This window comes from Myodes glareolus, chromosome 3 (assembly GCF_982192425.1).
Source record: "Myodes glareolus chromosome 3, mMyoGla1.1, whole genome shotgun sequence".
NCBI lineage: Eukaryota > Metazoa > Chordata > Mammalia > Rodentia > Cricetidae > Myodes > Myodes glareolus.
In genome coordinates, this window is record NC_142028.1 from 79,567,606 (window position 1) to 79,585,163 (window position 17,558).

General features: G+C 37.4%; 1 protein-coding gene across 6 annotated transcripts in view; it reads left to right on the forward strand.

Moving 5' to 3' along the window:
- The window catches only part of LOC125412629 (selection and upkeep of intraepithelial T-cells protein 9-like), a 63,997-nt gene that overhangs the window by 29,652 nt on the left and 16,787 nt on the right, over nt 1-17,558 (forward strand). For 4 of the 6 annotated variants that reach the window (XR_015737533.1, XM_087904726.1, XM_085686432.2 and 1 more), the window contains exons 2-4: nt 7,462-7,542; nt 11,332-11,613; nt 12,946-13,095. Coding sequence is in view for 5 of the 6 variants with exons in the window: in XM_087904726.1 (XP_087760852.1) it covers nt 7,467-7,542; nt 11,332-11,613; nt 12,946-13,095 (508 nt within the window). In the remaining variant the exon portion in view is untranslated. The remainder of the gene's footprint in view (nt 1-7,461; nt 7,543-11,331; nt 11,614-12,945; nt 13,096-17,558) is intronic. The other 2 variants (XM_087904729.1, XM_087904728.1) reach the window with 1 other exon arrangement.

Genomic DNA, 17,558 nt, shown 5'->3' on the forward strand with positions numbered 1-17,558 from the left:
GAATTATAGTCTCAAAGGCCTTTAATTATGGCTAGAATCCACTTATGAGTGAGTATATACCATATTCCTCTTTTTGGGTCTGGGTTACCTCACTCAGTAAAGCGTTTTCTATTTCCATCCATTTGCATGCAAAATTCAAGATGTCATTGTTTTTTACGGCTGAGTAAAACTCTAATGTGTATATGTTCCACACCTTCTTTAACCATTCTTCTATTGAGGGGCACCTAGGTTGTTTCCATGTTCTGGCTATTACAAATAGTGCTGCTATGAACATAGTTGAACAAATGCTTTTGTAGTATGATAGGGCATCTCTTGGGTATATTCCTAAGAGTGGAATTGCTGGGTCCTGAGGTAGGTTGACTCCCAGTTTCCTGAGAAACCGCCACACTGATTTCCAAAGTGGCTGCACAAGTTTGCATTCCCACCAACAATGGATGAGTGTTCCCCTCACTCCACATCCTCTCCAGCATAGGCTATCATTGGTGTTTTTGACTTTAGCTATTCTGACAGGTGTAAGATGGTATCTCAAAGTGGTTTTGATTTGCATTTCCCTGATTGCTAAGGAGGTAGAGCATGACCTTAAGTGGCTTTTGGCCATTCGAAGTTCATCTGTTGTGAATTCTCTGTTCAGTTCAGTACCCCATTTTTTAATTGTGTTAATTAGAGATTTAGTGTCTAGTTTCTTGAGTTCTTTGTATATTTTGGAAATCAGACCTTTGTCTGATGAGGGGTTGGTGAAGATCTTCTCCCAGTCGGAAGGTAGCCTTTTTGTCTTACTGACAGTGTCCTTTGCTTTACAGATGTTTCTCAGTTTCAGGAGGTCCCATTTATTCATTGATTCTCTTATTGTCTGTGCTACTGGGGTTCTACTTAGGAAGTGGTCTCCTGTGCCTTTGTCTTGTAGACTATTTCCCACTTTCTCTTCTATCTGGTTCAAAGTGGTCAGATTAATGTTGATGTCTTTAATCCATTTGGACTTGAGTTTTGTTTATGGTGATAGATATGGTTCTACTTTCATTCTTCTACAGGTTGACATCCAGTTATGCCAGCACCATTTGTTAAAGATGCTTTCCTTCTTCCATTGTATACCTTTATCTCCCCTGTCGAAAATCAGGTGTTCATAGGTTTGTGGGTTAATATCCGGGTCTTCTATTCGATTCCATAGGTCGATTTCTCTGTTCTTATGCCAATACCAAGCTGTTTTCAATACGGTAGGTCTATAATAGAGTTTGAAGTCAGGGATGGTAATGCCTCCAGAAGTTCCTTTATTATATAAGATTGTTTTGGCTATCCTGGGTTTTTTGTTTTGCCATATAAACTTGATTATTGTTCTCTCAAGTTCTGTGAAGTAGTTTGATGGGATTTTGATGGGGATTGCATTGAATCCGTAGATTGCTTTTGGTAGAATTGCCATTTTTACTATGTTGATCCTCCCAATCCAACAGCAAGGGAGATCTTTCCATTTTTTGGTAACCTCCTCAATTTCTTTCTTCAAGGACTTAAAGTTCTTGTCAAATAGGTCTTTCACTTCCTTGGTTAGAGTTACCCCAAGATATTTTATGCTATTTGTGGCTATTGTGAAAGGTGATGTTTCTTGGATTTCCCTCTCTGTTTCTTCATCCTTTGTGTATAGTACGGTAACCGATTTTTTGGAGTTGATCTTGTATCCTGCCACATTACTAAAGGTGTTTATCAGCTGTAGAAGTTCTTTAGTAGAGTTTTTGGGGTCGCTTATGTACACTATCATATCATCTGCAAGTAACGAAAGTTTAACTTCATCCTTTCCAATTCAAAACCCCTTGATCCCCTTATGTTGTCTTATTGCTATTGCTAGAACTTCAAGCACTAAATTGAAGAAGTATTGAGAGAGTGGACAACCTTGTCGTGTTCCTGATTTTAGTGGAATGGCTTTGCGTTTCTCTCCATTCAATTTGATGTTAGCTGTCAGCTTGCTGTAGATAGCTTTTATTATGTTTAGGTGTGATCCTTGTATCACCAAATGCTCCAACACCTTTATTATAAAGGGGTGTTGAATTTTGTCAAATGTTTTGTCAACATCCAATGAAATGATCATATGGTTTTTTTCTTTCAGTTTATTTATATGATGGATTACATTGGTAGATTTGCATATGTTTCACCAGCCCTGCATCTCTGGGATGAAGCCTACTTGATCATAATGGATAATTTTTCTAATGTGTTCTTGGATTCAGTTTGCCAGTATTTTGTTGAGAATTTTTTGTGTCAATGTTCATGAGTGAGATTGGCCTATAATTCTCTTTCTTGGTTGTGTCTTTGTGTGGTTTTGGTATCAGGGTAACTGTAGCTTCATAAAAAGCGTTTGGCAATGACTCTTCTCTTTTTATATTGTGAAATACATTAAGGAATGTAGGTATTAGCTCTTCCTGGAAGTTCTGGTAGAATTCTGCATTGAATTCATCTGGTCCTGGGCTTTTTTTGGTAGGGAGATTTTTCATAACAGCTTCTAATTCTTTGCGATTAACAGGTCTATTTAAATTGTTCACCTGTTCTTTGGCATATGGTACTTATCTAAAAAAAAATGTCCATTTTTTTTACATTTTCCAATTTTGTGGCATTCAGGCTTTTGTAGTAAGATCTAATGATTCTCTGAATTTCCTCTGTGTCTGTGGTTATGTCCCCCTTTTAATTTCTAATCTTATTAATTTGCATGTTCTCTCTCTGCCATTTGATTAGTTTTGATAGGGGTTTGTCGATCTTGTTGATTTTCTCCAAGAACCAGCTTTTTGTTTCATTGATTCTTTGGATTGTTTTCTGTGTTTCTATTTTGTTGATTTCAGCCCTCAGTATGATTATTTCCAGTCTTCTACTCCTCCTGGGTGAATCTGCTTCTTTTTTTTCCCAGAGCTTTCAGGTGTGCTGTTAAGTCTCCAATGTGTGCTTTCTCCGATTTCTTTAATTGGGCACTTAGTGCTATGAACTTTCCTCTTAGCACTGCTTTCATAGTGTCCCATAGGTTTGAGTATGTTGTGTCTTTATTTTCATTAAATTCAAGGAAGACTTTAATTTCTTTCTTTATTTTTTCCTTGACCCAGGGGTGATTCAGTAGCTGATTGTTCAGCTTCCAAGAGTTTGTTGGCTTCCTGGGGGTAGCATTGTTGTTGAATTTTAGCTTTAATCCATTGTGATCTGACAAGACACAGGTGGTTACTAATATTTTTTTGTATCTGTGAAAGTTTGCTTTGTTACCGAGTATGAGGTCAATTTTCGAGAAGGTTCCATGAGCTGCAGAGAAGAAGGTATATTCTTTCCTATTTGGGTGGAAAGTTCTATAGATGTCTGTTAAGTCCATTTGATTCAATACCTCCAATAATTCTCTTATTTCTCTGTTAGGTTTCTGTCTGATTGACCTGTGCATTGGTGAGAGAGGTGTGTTGAAGTCTCCTACTATTAGTGTGTGTGGTTTGATGACTGCCTTGAGTTCTAGAAATGTTTCTTTTACATAAGTGGGTGCCTTTATATTAGGGGCATAGATAATCAGGATTGAGACTTCTTTCTGATGAATTGTTCCTGTTATGAGTATGAAATGTCCATCTCCATCTCTTCTGATTGATTTTAGTTTGAAGTCGATTTTGTTAGATATTAGAATGGCCACACCTGCTTGTTTCTTAGGTCCATTTGCTTGGAAAACCTTTTCCCAACCCTTTACTCTGAGTAGGTTTCTGTCTTTGTGGTTGAGGTGTTTCTTGTGAACAGCAGAATGTTGGACCCTGTTTTCGTATCTAATCTCTAAGTCTGTGCCTTTTTATAGGTGAATTGAGTCCATTGATATTAAGTGATATTAATGACCAGTGGTTGTTGACTCTGAATATTTTCCTTTTTTTTTTTGGTTAGTAGAGTGTGTGTTTCCCTTCTTTGAAATGTGCTTGTGAAGGGTCGCTAGATGTCTGTGTTTTTGTAGGCAGTATTGGCAATGTTGGATTCCTTGGGTTGTGATTTTCCTTCTAATACTTTCTATAAGGTTGGATTTGTGGCTATGTATTGTTTAAATTTGTTTTTATCTTGGAATATTTTCTTTTCTCCGTTGATGGTGAATGATAACTTGGCTGAGTATAGTAGTCTGGGCTTGCATCCATGGTCTCTTAGTTTCTGCAGTACCTCTATCCAGGACCTTCTGGCTTTCATGGTTTCCATAGAGAAGTCTGGCATAGAGAAGTCCGGTGTAAGTCTGATAGGTTTACCTTTATAAGTTACTTGACCTTAATCCTTAGCAGCTCTTAATATTCTTTCTTTAACTTGAATGTTTTGTGTTTTTATTATTATATGGCGAGGGGATGTTTCTTTGTTGTTGTTCCAGTCTATTCGGTGTTCTGTATTCTTCTTGAACCTTCATAGGGATATCGCTCTTTAGGTTGGGGAAGTTTTCTTTTATAATTTTGTTGAATATATTTTCTGGGCCTTTGATCTGCAATTCTTTTCCTTCTTCTACCCCTATTATTCTTAGATTTGGTTTTTTTTATTGTGTCCCACATTTCCTGAATGTTTTGTGATGAGAATTTGTTCGATTTGCTGTTTTCTTTGGTCAGAGCGTTTATTTTCTCTATGGTGTCTTCAGAGTCTGAGATATGTTCTTATATCTCTTGTATTCTATTGGTTATGCTTGTTTCTGAAGTCTCTGTTCGTTTACCTAGATTTTCCGTAGCCAGCCGGCCCTTGGTTTGTGTTTTCTTTGTTGCCTCCATTTCAGTTTTCAAATCTTGAACTGTTTCCATTACCTGTTTGATTATTTTTTCTTGGTTTCCCAGGGTTTCATTTACGGATTTACTCATTTCTTCTAACTTTTTGTTATACTTCTCTTCCATTTCTTCAATCTTTTTGTTATACTTCTCTTCCATTTCCTTATGGCAGATTTTCACCTCCTGTTTAATTTCCTTTATTATTTTCGTAAATTTCTGCTTAGAGTCGATTCTTCTATTTCTTCTGGAGTAGGGTGTTCAATTCTTCTAGTTTCATGATCTCTGGATTCTGGTGATGTCATGTTGCCTTTCAGGTTGTTGGAGAAATTCTTGCATTGGCACCTGCCCATCTCTTCCTCTCTGGATGGAACTCCTCATCACTGAATTAGGGACAGCTGGTATTCCAAGGACACAGGAGACTGAAGGGCAACCTTGGTGGCAGGGTAGGGTTGAGTGGAACTCAGAAGATCCTGCAGCATAAGCTGAGGGGGGAGGCTGTGCTCTCTTCCAGGACAGTCCACCCCAGCTAGCACCCACTCACCTCTCTGGATAGAACTCCTCAGCACTGAAATAGGGACAGCTGGTACTCCAAGGACACAGGAGACAAAAGGGTGACAGTGGGGGCAGGGAAGAGTCCAATGGAACACCGAGGCCCCTGCCGCAGAAGCTGAGGGGGGGGGCTGTGCTCTCTTCTGGGACAGTCTGCCCCGGCTAGCATCCACTCACCCCTCTGGATAGAACTCCTCAGCACTGAAATAGGGACAGCTGGTATTCCAAGGACACAGGAGACAAAAGGGCAACAGTAGTGGCAGGGAAGAGTCCCATGGAACACTGAAGACCCTGCCTCAGAAACTGAGGGGGGGCTGTGCTCTCTTCCAGGACAGTCCGCCCTGGCTAGTACCCACTCACCTCTCTGGATAGAACTCCTCAGTACTGAAATAGGGACCTTTTTACCATTTTTTAAATTTACTTAAATATTTAATATGATACTCTGAGTTAACAACTTCCTAATTAGACTCTGTTCTTTTCTTTTCAGTAGGTGGGGAATTAGAAGCAGAGTGGTTTCTGGTTTCACAGTTACCTTAGAGCATTCTCTCTCCATTTCCTTTTGTCTTAATTCTCTTTATTTTTATCTTTATATCATTTACAAATATGTTAAAAATCCCAAAATTGCCTATCCTGAAACTATTATATCCTGAATCTTTTCTAGTTTATAACTTAAAAATATTAACATGTAAAACTCCTGACATATATATTATATTATATATACTATACATCTATGCAATGTGTTTAAAAACATTCTGAATTATTTATACAAGTTTTCAAGTGAAGCTTTATTATAGGCTAGAAGGAGATATGTGGACTTGATCCTCTATAATTAAATACCTATTTCACCTTTTAATTCTGCAACTTAAAGTGTTTCAAAGTTATTATTTGATTGAACTCCACAGCCTCTCTCTACCACATTGCCCTTCTTTATGGAAGAATATGCCAAAATTCCAAGTGTGTAGTATATATCAAGATTTCCTTCCTTTTCTTTAAAATAATTTTGAGATTAAGCTGCTCCATTGCTCTTAATATTCTGACAGCATGGAACTGTAGAGATGGCTCAATGGCTGCTCTTCCAGAGAACCCAGGTTCAATCTCTGCACACACGATGGCTCACAAGTTGTAACTCTAGCCCTGGTGGATCTAACATCCTCTTCTGACCTCTGAAAGCACTGTAATATTGCAGTGCACAGATATATGTGCAGGAAAAATGCTCATACATATAAAAATGCAGTTTAAAATATTTTGATAGTATTATGTAAGAATTCTATTGAATATATAAATTAATATGAAGGCAATTTGTATCTGTAAATTGAATCATTAGTAGTATACTATCTGTGACTATTTTATTTTACTTCTCAATACTGACAAAATATCTTTAAACTCTGAAAAGATCTAATGTATTTTTAATTTTATGGAAACTGGAAGAATACAAGTTTTCTTGTTCCTTTCTGTGTATAGTCATATTATATGTATTTAGATAATAATTTGGTTATAGAAATAATTTCACAACCTCAGGATGTATCAGAACTTGTATTGCATACCATTGCTACATATATTTTGTCAGTAACACCTCAATAAGGAAAAATAAAAAATGAATGTATTATGAAGTTGTACTGAACATTTTCTTTTGATATTTTATTCATAGGTTAATACATTTGTTTATGATCCAATTTCATCAAATGTATCATTATAAAATAATATACTATCTTCATAACTTTGTCATTCACATTTGTATTTTTGATTTACATGGGTCATATTTAAGTATGGTGTGAAGTAGTGATTCTATGTCTCTGGTCTTCTGAAGGAATTACTAGGTTGATTTTTGTTCTGAAGTAATTGTCTACATTCACTTTGGGTCCACACATGCTCAGTGTAATTAGTTTTCTGTGTCTGACTTGTTTTGCAAAACATAATGTCCCCCAGATCTATACATTTTGCTACAATGACATGATTTTATTCTTCTTTATGGGTTAATAATGCTCCTTTCAGTGAAGTTAATCTCCTGAAGGCACAGAGCCAGGTGCAAAACAAGAAGAAATCACCCCAGGCGGCTGGCAGCAGCCATTAAGAGTTTTTCTTGCAAGCGGAACTTTCTCAAATGATAGGATTTCAGAATATTGTCTTGTTGCTTTTCGCTGTGTTGTAATGGTTCTTAGTGCCCCAATATTGATACCATGATTGTAATTTCATTTTCCAGGTGTGATGGAGCCTCCAGCTTCCTGTTTATTGGGATTCCTTTTGGCCTTTCTTCTCTTACAGTTCACAGTACCTGCCCAAGGTAGAGACATCCTCCCCAAATTTGTTCTTTGGCAATTTCATACATGCTTACAAGGCATTCCATTTACTCTTCCCTAATCCTCTCTCATTTTCCTTTCACCCTTATCATTTCTTCTCCTCGTTACTTCTTTTCACATTTGTGCTTTTTGCTATGCTTTGTAACCCACTGATTTTAACCAGGACTGTCGGTGTGATTGCAAGTTTGGGACTATCTGTTGGTGTATGGTAGACTCACACAACAGAAGACAATGACTGTCTCTGCCTTAAAATCCACCAGTATTCAGTAGTTTAGAATGGAGGGCTAGGACCCCGTGAGCACTCAGAATGATAATGACAGGTTTTGTCTCATGTAGGTCCAGTGCTGGCTACTTCAGTGGCTGTGAGATTATGTTTGCAATGCCTGTGCCATTCTTGAAGACAGCATTTTATAGCAGTTTTCCCTCTTTCTTTGATCTTACATTGTTTTTATGCTTCCTCTTCCCCAAATGTTCCTGAACCTTTAATTATCATTTATTCTAATTATTTTGAACACCTATGAGTCTCTTCATCCACCACCCAGTAGCACAGGGAATAAGGCCAACAATAGGCAAATAGGATTTCATGAAATTAAATAGCTTATGCAAGCAAAGGAAATGTCAGTCAAATGAAGAACCTTTACTCCTAACACTAGGGAGGCAGAGGTAGATGTCTAAGTTGAAAGCCTGCTTGGTGTATATCAGAACTTCTAGGTCAACCAGGGATACGTAAAGAGACCCCGTCTCAAAAACAAAATAACCAAACAAAACAGAACAACAAAAAGAATTATATCTGTTACAATAATTGAGAAATGGAGGCCATACATTTGAGTGAGAGCAAAGGGATGCATGGGAGGTATTGGATGGAGGAGAGGAAGGAGGGAAATTATATAATTATAATTTAAAAATTAATAAAATTATTATTCATAATAATATATTTAATTGAAATAGAATTATAACTTTCTTCTCACCAGCTCCTCTCAGGTACCCTGCCTCTAGTTCCTCTTATGTTCTCCCCCACTTCAATTTGATAGCTTCCTTTTCAAACATATATATGTATGCACAAGTGTATAAGTATAATCTGCTGAGAGTTTTTGTGTTGTTTGTGCGTATACAGTCTCAAGGCTGACCACTCTGCATTGGACAACCAATAAAGGGCTTCTTTTTCCAGAAATCATTAGTTGCTTGTAGCTCTTTGTTTAGGGTGGAGCCCTTCAAACAATTTCCTCCTCCAATATTAACATGCCTGTTAGTATTGCTATTGTTGCAGTCTTGTTTATTCAACCATTTCTAGGGGAGACTGTCTCAATGCAGACCTGGCATTCTGGCTCTTAACAATCTTTCCATCCCCTCTTCTGCTATATTTTCTGAGCAGTAGAATCAGAAACGATAATGTAGTTTCTGATGTAGCTTCTGAGTTGGGCTTCCCACAATCTTTTGATCTCTGCCTTGTGTCTGGTCATAGTTCCAGGTATGGTCTCTATTTTCTATAAAGAGGTGTTTCTTTGATGAGAGGGTGGTAGTTTCACTTTCATCTGAGTGAATAAATAAAAAAATGTCTCATGGAGCCATTGTGAAATGTCATCCTTCCCACAGCTATGAAATCATGAATTAACCTCCCAAATGAAGCTAATATAATTTGCTTCTTTTATATAAATGCCTGAGATTATATGCATAGAAATACACATATATGCACCAAATATAATACACTCATGTGCATATATGTACAGAAATACATGCATGTATGTATTAAAGTATTTATGTACCTATATATTCTTTTAAATAAAATGAAATGTACTATGTATATATTTTGAAAATTACTTTTAAAATAGGAGTTTTAAGTAATTTTATATGAATATTTTGCTATTACTTTTATAGTCGTGGAGAATCCCACCTTGTGATCACTTAAATCCACTTTACCTGTGTTGTACTGTATGAATCTACTGAATTATTATGCTGTACCATTAAATAATAATGGAAGATATGTTACAGAAACTTATACTACTAAAATAAGAATGATTTATTTTTTCAAAATATTTAATATTCAAAGTCAATGCTAGTAATTTAAGTTGTTACATATGAAGCTTCACATATATAAGTGTGTGTATGTATGAAAATTTTAGTATTGATCTCTTAAGTCACGTGTAACTCTACATAATCCCTTGTTATTTAATTACACTTCACTGAATTGACTGCGCTTTCTAGAGAGTTCTGACACCTCTGTGTATACCTAGAATGATTCCTTCTACTCTGGTGTGACCCTTACAAGAGCACAATACACACACAGCTTTCCCTTCTGCAGTGATGTTTCTGCACTGGCGGGTGCTAAGCTGCCTGTGTGAAGAGCTCCCCTAGCTCCTACAGGTCTCCAAACTGCTCAGTGGTTTCTTTCCTCTGTTCTTGTATTCACCCGAATATGAGATGGATTGACCCAATGTCATATTTACCTCATGAGCTGAGAGTTCATCAATCATCACCTTAAATTATTTAAAAGGAACAAAATAATTAATTCCTTTTCCAGATAAGTTAATGTTTTGAAAGAACTTTATTCAGTGATTCAATGACGATGTTCAAGATGTGGTGATGTTAATGCCAAAATAGACAGTGCAGAGATGTGAACACCTAGTTGAATTTAGTTCTGTCTTGGATTTTCTTTTTGAACTGATACACACACACACACACACACACACACACACACACACACGTGCGCTCGCACACACACAATATATATATATTGTGTGTGATATATATATATATATCACACAGTAAAGTACATTAATTGTGCAACTCAGTGAATTTTTGCTGATAGGGACATTTATGAATTCATTCCTCAGCTCTAGATACTAAGTATTTTCAGCATCCCAAAATGTTATTGCAATTTTTCCTGGTCAATACCATCCTCTTCTTGCCAAGTGACTATTGTTTAACTCCAATTGCCAAGTATTAATCACAAATATTACTATATTGTTACAATTATAAAAATTTATATAGCAGCCAAAATCATTCATCGTTATTCATTAATTCTTTTGGATTTGTTTTCAGCATTAGTATTTGGAATTATTTGTATTATTTTTATTTGTATTATTTTATTATTTTGAGTTTTGGGCCATTATGATTAATGATATCATTAACATTCTTAAAATATATAAACATCTACTCAAAATTTCTGGTTGTGAACATAGGTATATGTATAACTTTAATAGATGCTGACTTTTTTTCATATAAAGGGAGTTCTCTGTCTTTTGATCTTTGGCAATGTCAGTCAGTCCTTGTCCCCCTTCTTCAACACTGTAGTGGGGATCAAGTCTGGACCAATGAGGTTTTGCTTGCGTTTCCCAGATGGCTGAAAATGTTGAACATCCTTTCATATACATAGTGGTCATTAGGAAATCCTTTTTAAATTAAATATGTCTTCTACTGTTTTCCCATTTTAGAAAATAAGCTTGATTTATAGCGCCTGTCACCTATTTAGAATGGGGTTTCTTTCTTAGAAAGAAAAGTATGGATATCTTCCAGTCTATGGCTCTTTCTTTTTGCCCATATTCTGATATACAAAAATTACTAAATTTTATGAAGTTTGACTTTATCAGTTTTTTTCTCTGATTTATTCTTATTTTTCCTAGCTTGTGCTTATATTAAAGTATTGCTTTTGCCCTAATTGTACCTATTCATGTATGGACACAGGTAGCAGCCCATTGATAATGAGAACTTCCACAAACTTCTCAACTCTTGAATTCACACTACCAATCATAATGCCGTCTTTCTCTTCTTCCTAGCAATGAATTCCGATATACAAATTAGCATTCAAGTTCCAGATGCAGAAAGTGTACTGGTGGAGTGTACTTCAAGAAATTTGATCCCACCTGCTGAGATTACATGGAGAGACAGCAAGGGGAAAGTAATTCCACCCTCGTCAAAATTTGATTCTCAGGATAGAGCTGGATTATTGTACTTGAAGAGCAATATTCTTCTAAAAAACACAACACAAGGTCCTATTACTTGTTCTATTTACAATGTAACTACTAATCAGGAGAAAAAGAGAAGTATTTTCCTCCCAGGTAAGTTTTTACGACTTGGTTCTATCAAAGATGAATTGTATTAAGGAGAGAATTGAATGAAATATAAATGTGAAGTTATGTTACAAGTTACAAACTGCTGTAGAGCTGCACTATTTGGGTGACTGGAAATAAAAAAAATACTATGCTATGGAGAATATTTTAAAGAACGGTAATGGGACTGGAGCGAAGTCTCGGAGGCTAAGAGCACTTGTTGCTCTCTCTGAGGGCCTGTTTGGATTTTAGAACCCATACTGGATGGCTCACAATCACCTGTGACTCCAGTTCTAGGTGACCTGGTGCCATCTTCTGGACCCCACACATTCCTGAGGGCGTGTGCCATCCACCTCCCACATACATAGAAAATACATCTTAAAGAAGGTAGTGAAATAATTGGACAATGAATTCTCATTTTGTGTTGCATATTAAGGATTCAAAAGTTGTATGATTTCTACATACATTTCTAGATTTCTATTTCAAGATTTGGAAATTCTCATTTCTTTGGGGGTATATCGTTTTATAGTCTGAACTAGACAAGGAGAATAGAGTGAACCTAGCACTCTGCAGGCTGGTCCTGGTATTCTCAGGCCCTGCTCATGTAATCCACCTCTCAGAGAAGAGGCTTTAGAAACCAAGCAATCCACTACACCTAGCCTCAGGTCTCTCTCTCTCTCTCTCTCTCTCTCTCTCTCTCTCTCTCTCTCTCTCTCTCTCTCTCCTTTCCAGCAACAAAGCACATATGGTAGAAAGGTAGGTGCAGATGCTGAGAAATCAACATTACTACAATTCTCAGGTCCTACTCTTGGCTACCTTCAATTGGGCTCTGACCATTGTGATGGTGATGTTCACAGTCAGGATTTACTTCTGCCTACACTTTTCAGTGTTTCCATATCTGACCTTCCTCCTCTCCACAGCTGTCTCAGTGACATCCTCCTTCCAATCACTGTGGCACGGGCCCCTAGCCTCCCTGAGTATTTAACCTTCCTTCTTTCCAGGTACATAGATCATTTCAGTTTCAAACAATAACCAACTCGAGTGGCCAAGATAGAGCAATTGGAAGTGGGATGTGGACAAGATATACCCTTCAAAAGCATGTCCCTTATCACCTACTTTATCCACTCAATCTCATTGACTAACATTTTTGCCATTCTCCAAAAATCCCATCAAATTATGAATCCATCAATGGATTAATTTGCTAACAAAGTCAGAGTCCTCATGATTCAGACATTTCTCAGTGATTGGATCTGCCCAATGAGGACTAAGACTGAAACGTGAATCTTTACATTGGAAATGTGTATTCAATTCTTAACACTAGGTCCTTCTGTTCTTTTACAGATGTCCTGTTCAAACCAGCATATATGTCATTGATGTCAAAAAGACCTCCATGCCCTGTAATATATTTGATCATTATATTAGTTCTTCATTGTCTCAGAGGCATACTTGTTTTATGGTCTTTCATATGGAAGAAATGTAAATGTATGGAAGGTAAACCATTTCTTCTTGAAACTCAATACTCAGATGTGATGCATACAGAATTAGTTCATCTCAATACTGTTTGTCAAAGAGGTTCCAAAATCTTCAAAGATCCTCATGTTAAGCTGCTACCTCCTTGCATGGTTCTTAAGGGTTAGCATGCAGCTATCATCCCAATTCATCTCATTGTCTCAGAATTCCTTCACAGGCATCATTAATGATTTTCTTTCACTTTTGGTGCTTGTAGAATTGTAATCATAATAGACCTTTTGTCTTCTGTAGGAACTTGTCAGCTTTTAGAGTTATTGCTAAAAATTTCTAGGCTCTTTTGCATTGGTATAAAGAGAAAAATTCAGCCACACCTCACTCTTCTGCTCCTGAATTTCAGGAGAAGTTGCAAGCTCACTGCCACCACAAGACAATGGCTTTGGCTCTCCCTCTCCGTGCAGCTCTTACACTGCACTTGCATGCCATTCTGAGATGGAAGAAAACTGTCAGGCGCTGATTAAAAAAATAGCTGAGTGACTAAGATCTGGGCTGTACAGCTCTGCTTTCTAGGCCCCAGGTTCCCGGACACATCCCATATCACTCTCCTACCCATAACAACTGGTTATCAGCATCTCCCCACATCTATCCCCTACAGCATCAGTGATCCCCAGAGGCGCAGGTTCCACCTGTACTGATCAGAGGAAGAGTGGCCCCTGAGACACAAGCACCACCTGCACCAATAGGAGGAAGAATCAACACTTGTACCTATAATTGTGCCAAATCCAAATGGGTATATGGCATTGTAAGAATATATTCAACAGCATAAAGAGTGATGTGGCACAACCAGACCTACAACAGCAAGCTGGTTCTACAACAGCAAAACCTGGACATCCCAATGCAGATGATGAAGAAAAAGACCTCAAAATATTTTTTGATAATATCTCTGGTGCCAGATGTAGCAGGAATAATAAAAATCCAGAGATAGATATTAATGTTCAGCCTGAAAACCAGGAATGCAAAGTAGCCAAGCCACTAGAGAAGTCCTACCTCTACCAAGGTTGGGTGACTGCAGACTAAGCAGTCTTTTTTAAACCTCCTTTTCCTCTCATTTGACATTCCTTCTAGTGCTGGGATTAAGGGTTTATGACTCCCTAGTACTGGGATTAAAGGTGTAGGCCACCACCACCTGGATTGATCTTGTGTAGCCATGGGTGGTATTGAACTCACAGATATCCATTTGACTCTGTCTTCCAAATACTGGTATTAAAGGAGTGTGTCACCATTGCCTGACCTCTAGTGGCTTTAGCTTTGCCTCTGGTCTTTAGGCAAGATTTATTTATAAAAATACAAACAATACACTACTAAAACCAGATTTCTCCGTAACCCCATAATGACTCCCTCTATCAAGATATCTCTTTCATTGCTCTCTCTGTCTGTCCCACCTGCAATTTGGACATCTCAATCATTTGTGTTCCTATCCCCCATCCCTTCCTTTCTACCCTCCTCCCAGTTTACCCAGGAGATCTTAACTATTTCCCCTTCCTGGGGCCCTGCATGTGTGTCTGTAACATGAGGTCCTGATGCTTGTTAGGTTTTCTGTCCTGCCCGGTACTCCCAGCTGTTTAGCCCCAAAGAAAATCACACAGAGGACTCCATAAGTTATAAAACTTATTGGCCCATGAGCTCCAGCCTCTTATTAGCTCTTGTAGCTTATATTAACTCATTTTTCTGATCTATTTTAGCCATGCGGCTCAGTACCTTTTTCAGTGGGGCAGATCACATCCTGCTGCTTCGGTGATCTGGGCAGGAGTGGGAGGAATCAGCTTCCTCCTTCCCAGAATTCTCCTTTCTGTCTGGTTTTCCCAGCTATACTTCCTGCCTGGACAATTAGCGTTTATTTAAAACATGATTGACAGAATACAGACAATTATCCGGCATATGTCCCTCATAGGGTCTCTTTTTCACCTAGCTTCTCTGAGGTTGTGGCTTGTAGCTTTCTTGTTATTTGCTTACATCTAATATCCTCTTATGAGTGAGTACATACCATGTTTGTCTTTCTGGATCTGGGCTACCTAACTCAGGATGTTTTCTTCTAGTTCATCCATTTGCCTACAAATTTCAAAATGTCATTTCTTAACTGCTGCATAACACTCCATTGTATAAATGTACCACATTTTCTTTATCCATCTTTGTCTAAGGGCCAGGTTCTGGCTATTACCAATAATACTGCTATGAACAAGGTTGAGGAAATATCCTTCTGATATGACTATGCATCCTTTGAGTATAAGTCCAAGAATGATATTGCTAGGTCTGAAGGTAGATTGAGTTCTAATTTTCTGAGAAACTGCCATACTGATTTCTAAAGTGGTTGTACAAGTTTGTACCGCCACCAACAATGGAGTAGTGGTCTCCTTACTCCACATCCTTGACCCCAGCTAAGACTCTGAGCAATAGTGAAGAGGGTGTCTGAACTGGCCTGCCCCTGTAATCAAGTTAGTGACTACCCTATTTGTCACCATAGAACCTATATCCAGTAACTGATGGAAAGAGATGCCGTGATCTACAGCCAAGCACTGGCTTAAGCTCCTGGAGTTCAGTTGAAGAGTAGGAGGAGGAATTATGTGAGCAAGTGGGGGCAAGATAATGATGTGGGAACACCCCCTAGAGACAGCCAACCCTGACTATTGGGAGCTTTTGTGACTTGGTATATTTGTAGACCTCTGGCAGTGGGACCAGGATTTATCCCTGGTGCATGAACTTGCTTTCTGGAGACCATTACCTATAGTTAGATACCAAAAAATAAAAAATAAAAATAAAATATTTCTTTTCTAGAAGAAAAAAAACAAGGAAAAGAAATATACAGCAACAAATAACTGGATTATTCATCTTTCCTAATCTCTCACCAAGTGTTCTTTTGTTGTTCTCATGAGAATAGTCTGAATGCTGTATACATTAGGGTTTTTAATGTAATCTGAATTAAAGGAGCTAAAACAGGTGGTATAGAAGGCATGGAATACATCTAGAGCAGCCTTTAGCAGTGCTGTTGCAGTGGATATCAGGATATGATATCAGGACATGAGTAAGATGAGTAAGAGAGACGTTATGACAGAAAAGAGGTGAAAGGTTTTCTTTACATTTAGCTAACTTGCAGCATCCACAAAATATCATTTTATTGATTTTCTAAACTTGAGACCTTTAAAACATTCAGACAAGTCAACATGCTCTAGGTATGTCTCCAGGTAGGTTAGATTCTGCACAATGTGAAAGAAAGTAGGAAGGGGTTCTTAGTTCTAGCCTTGATTTAACCAAAGCCCAAAGGACTATAATATCTTAGCTTCAAAAACTTTACACTTCATAAGGGAAAAGAACTTTTGTATATTCTAGGTTATTCTGGATGAAGGATGACATGAACTGGGGGACTTTAGAAATAATTTTATCTAACTCAAAGGACGAAATTCATTTGAGATTTACTGTGAAAATGAGACATATTCTTTTAAAAAAGCTTGAGTTCATATGATAAAATGTGGACAGTCATGTACCTAATGCATAAAGACCTCTATTATTCTGAATGTATATTCATAAAATGCCAGGTAATAGAATCAATAGCTTCTAATCAATATCCTACTAATTTATCTAAACAACCACATGAAGTTCTACTTACTATTTCTAGATGAAGAAATTAAAGACCCAAGGTTTTAGGTAAATTCTTCAAGTTGAAACAATCTTATAAATGTGGATCATAAGTTGATATCAAAGTGTTTCAAATGCCATACACTTTACTTCAACCCTGATACTCTTCACCAAGATGTGGACCGCTCAAATCTTCCTTATGTACTTTCAGCAATGAAGTAACTACTACTTCCCTAGCTAACTTGACTTATTCATTAAGTTATTCAACATTTGTATATTGGATAGTTCATAAATTTTAGAGCTGTTATAGACATTGAATACAAAGTCAAAGAGTGGATAAGAGTTTATTTTGAATGAGAATACTCCTTACTTCCTTATTGTTCTTGTTGGTAGTTGCTGATACTTATGATCAAATATAATAAACAAATACCAATGAAAAACAGAACAAGTAAACTAATATACACACAAAGAGAAAGTCAATATTAAATACAAATCAAAAGAATCAGGTAACAACAAAACAAACTTTTCTTTTCATTTTGAATGTAAACTATTGTTATTTTTCTTGTTCTATTTATTTATTTATTGATTGATTGATTGAAAATTTCCACCTCCTCTCCGCCTCCCTTTTTTCTCCCCCTTCCCACCTCCCCCTCCCTCTCTAGTCCTAAGAGCAGTCAGGGTTCCCTGCCCCGTGGGAAGTCCAAGGTCCTCCCCCCTCCATCCAGGTCTATAAAGGTGAGCATCCAAACAAACCAGGCTCCCACAAAGTCAGAAACTTTTCTAGATATTTTCGCCCTTAGTGTTCATAGTTACTTATTTCTTGCATGGTATAATTTAGAATAACACAACTATCTTAT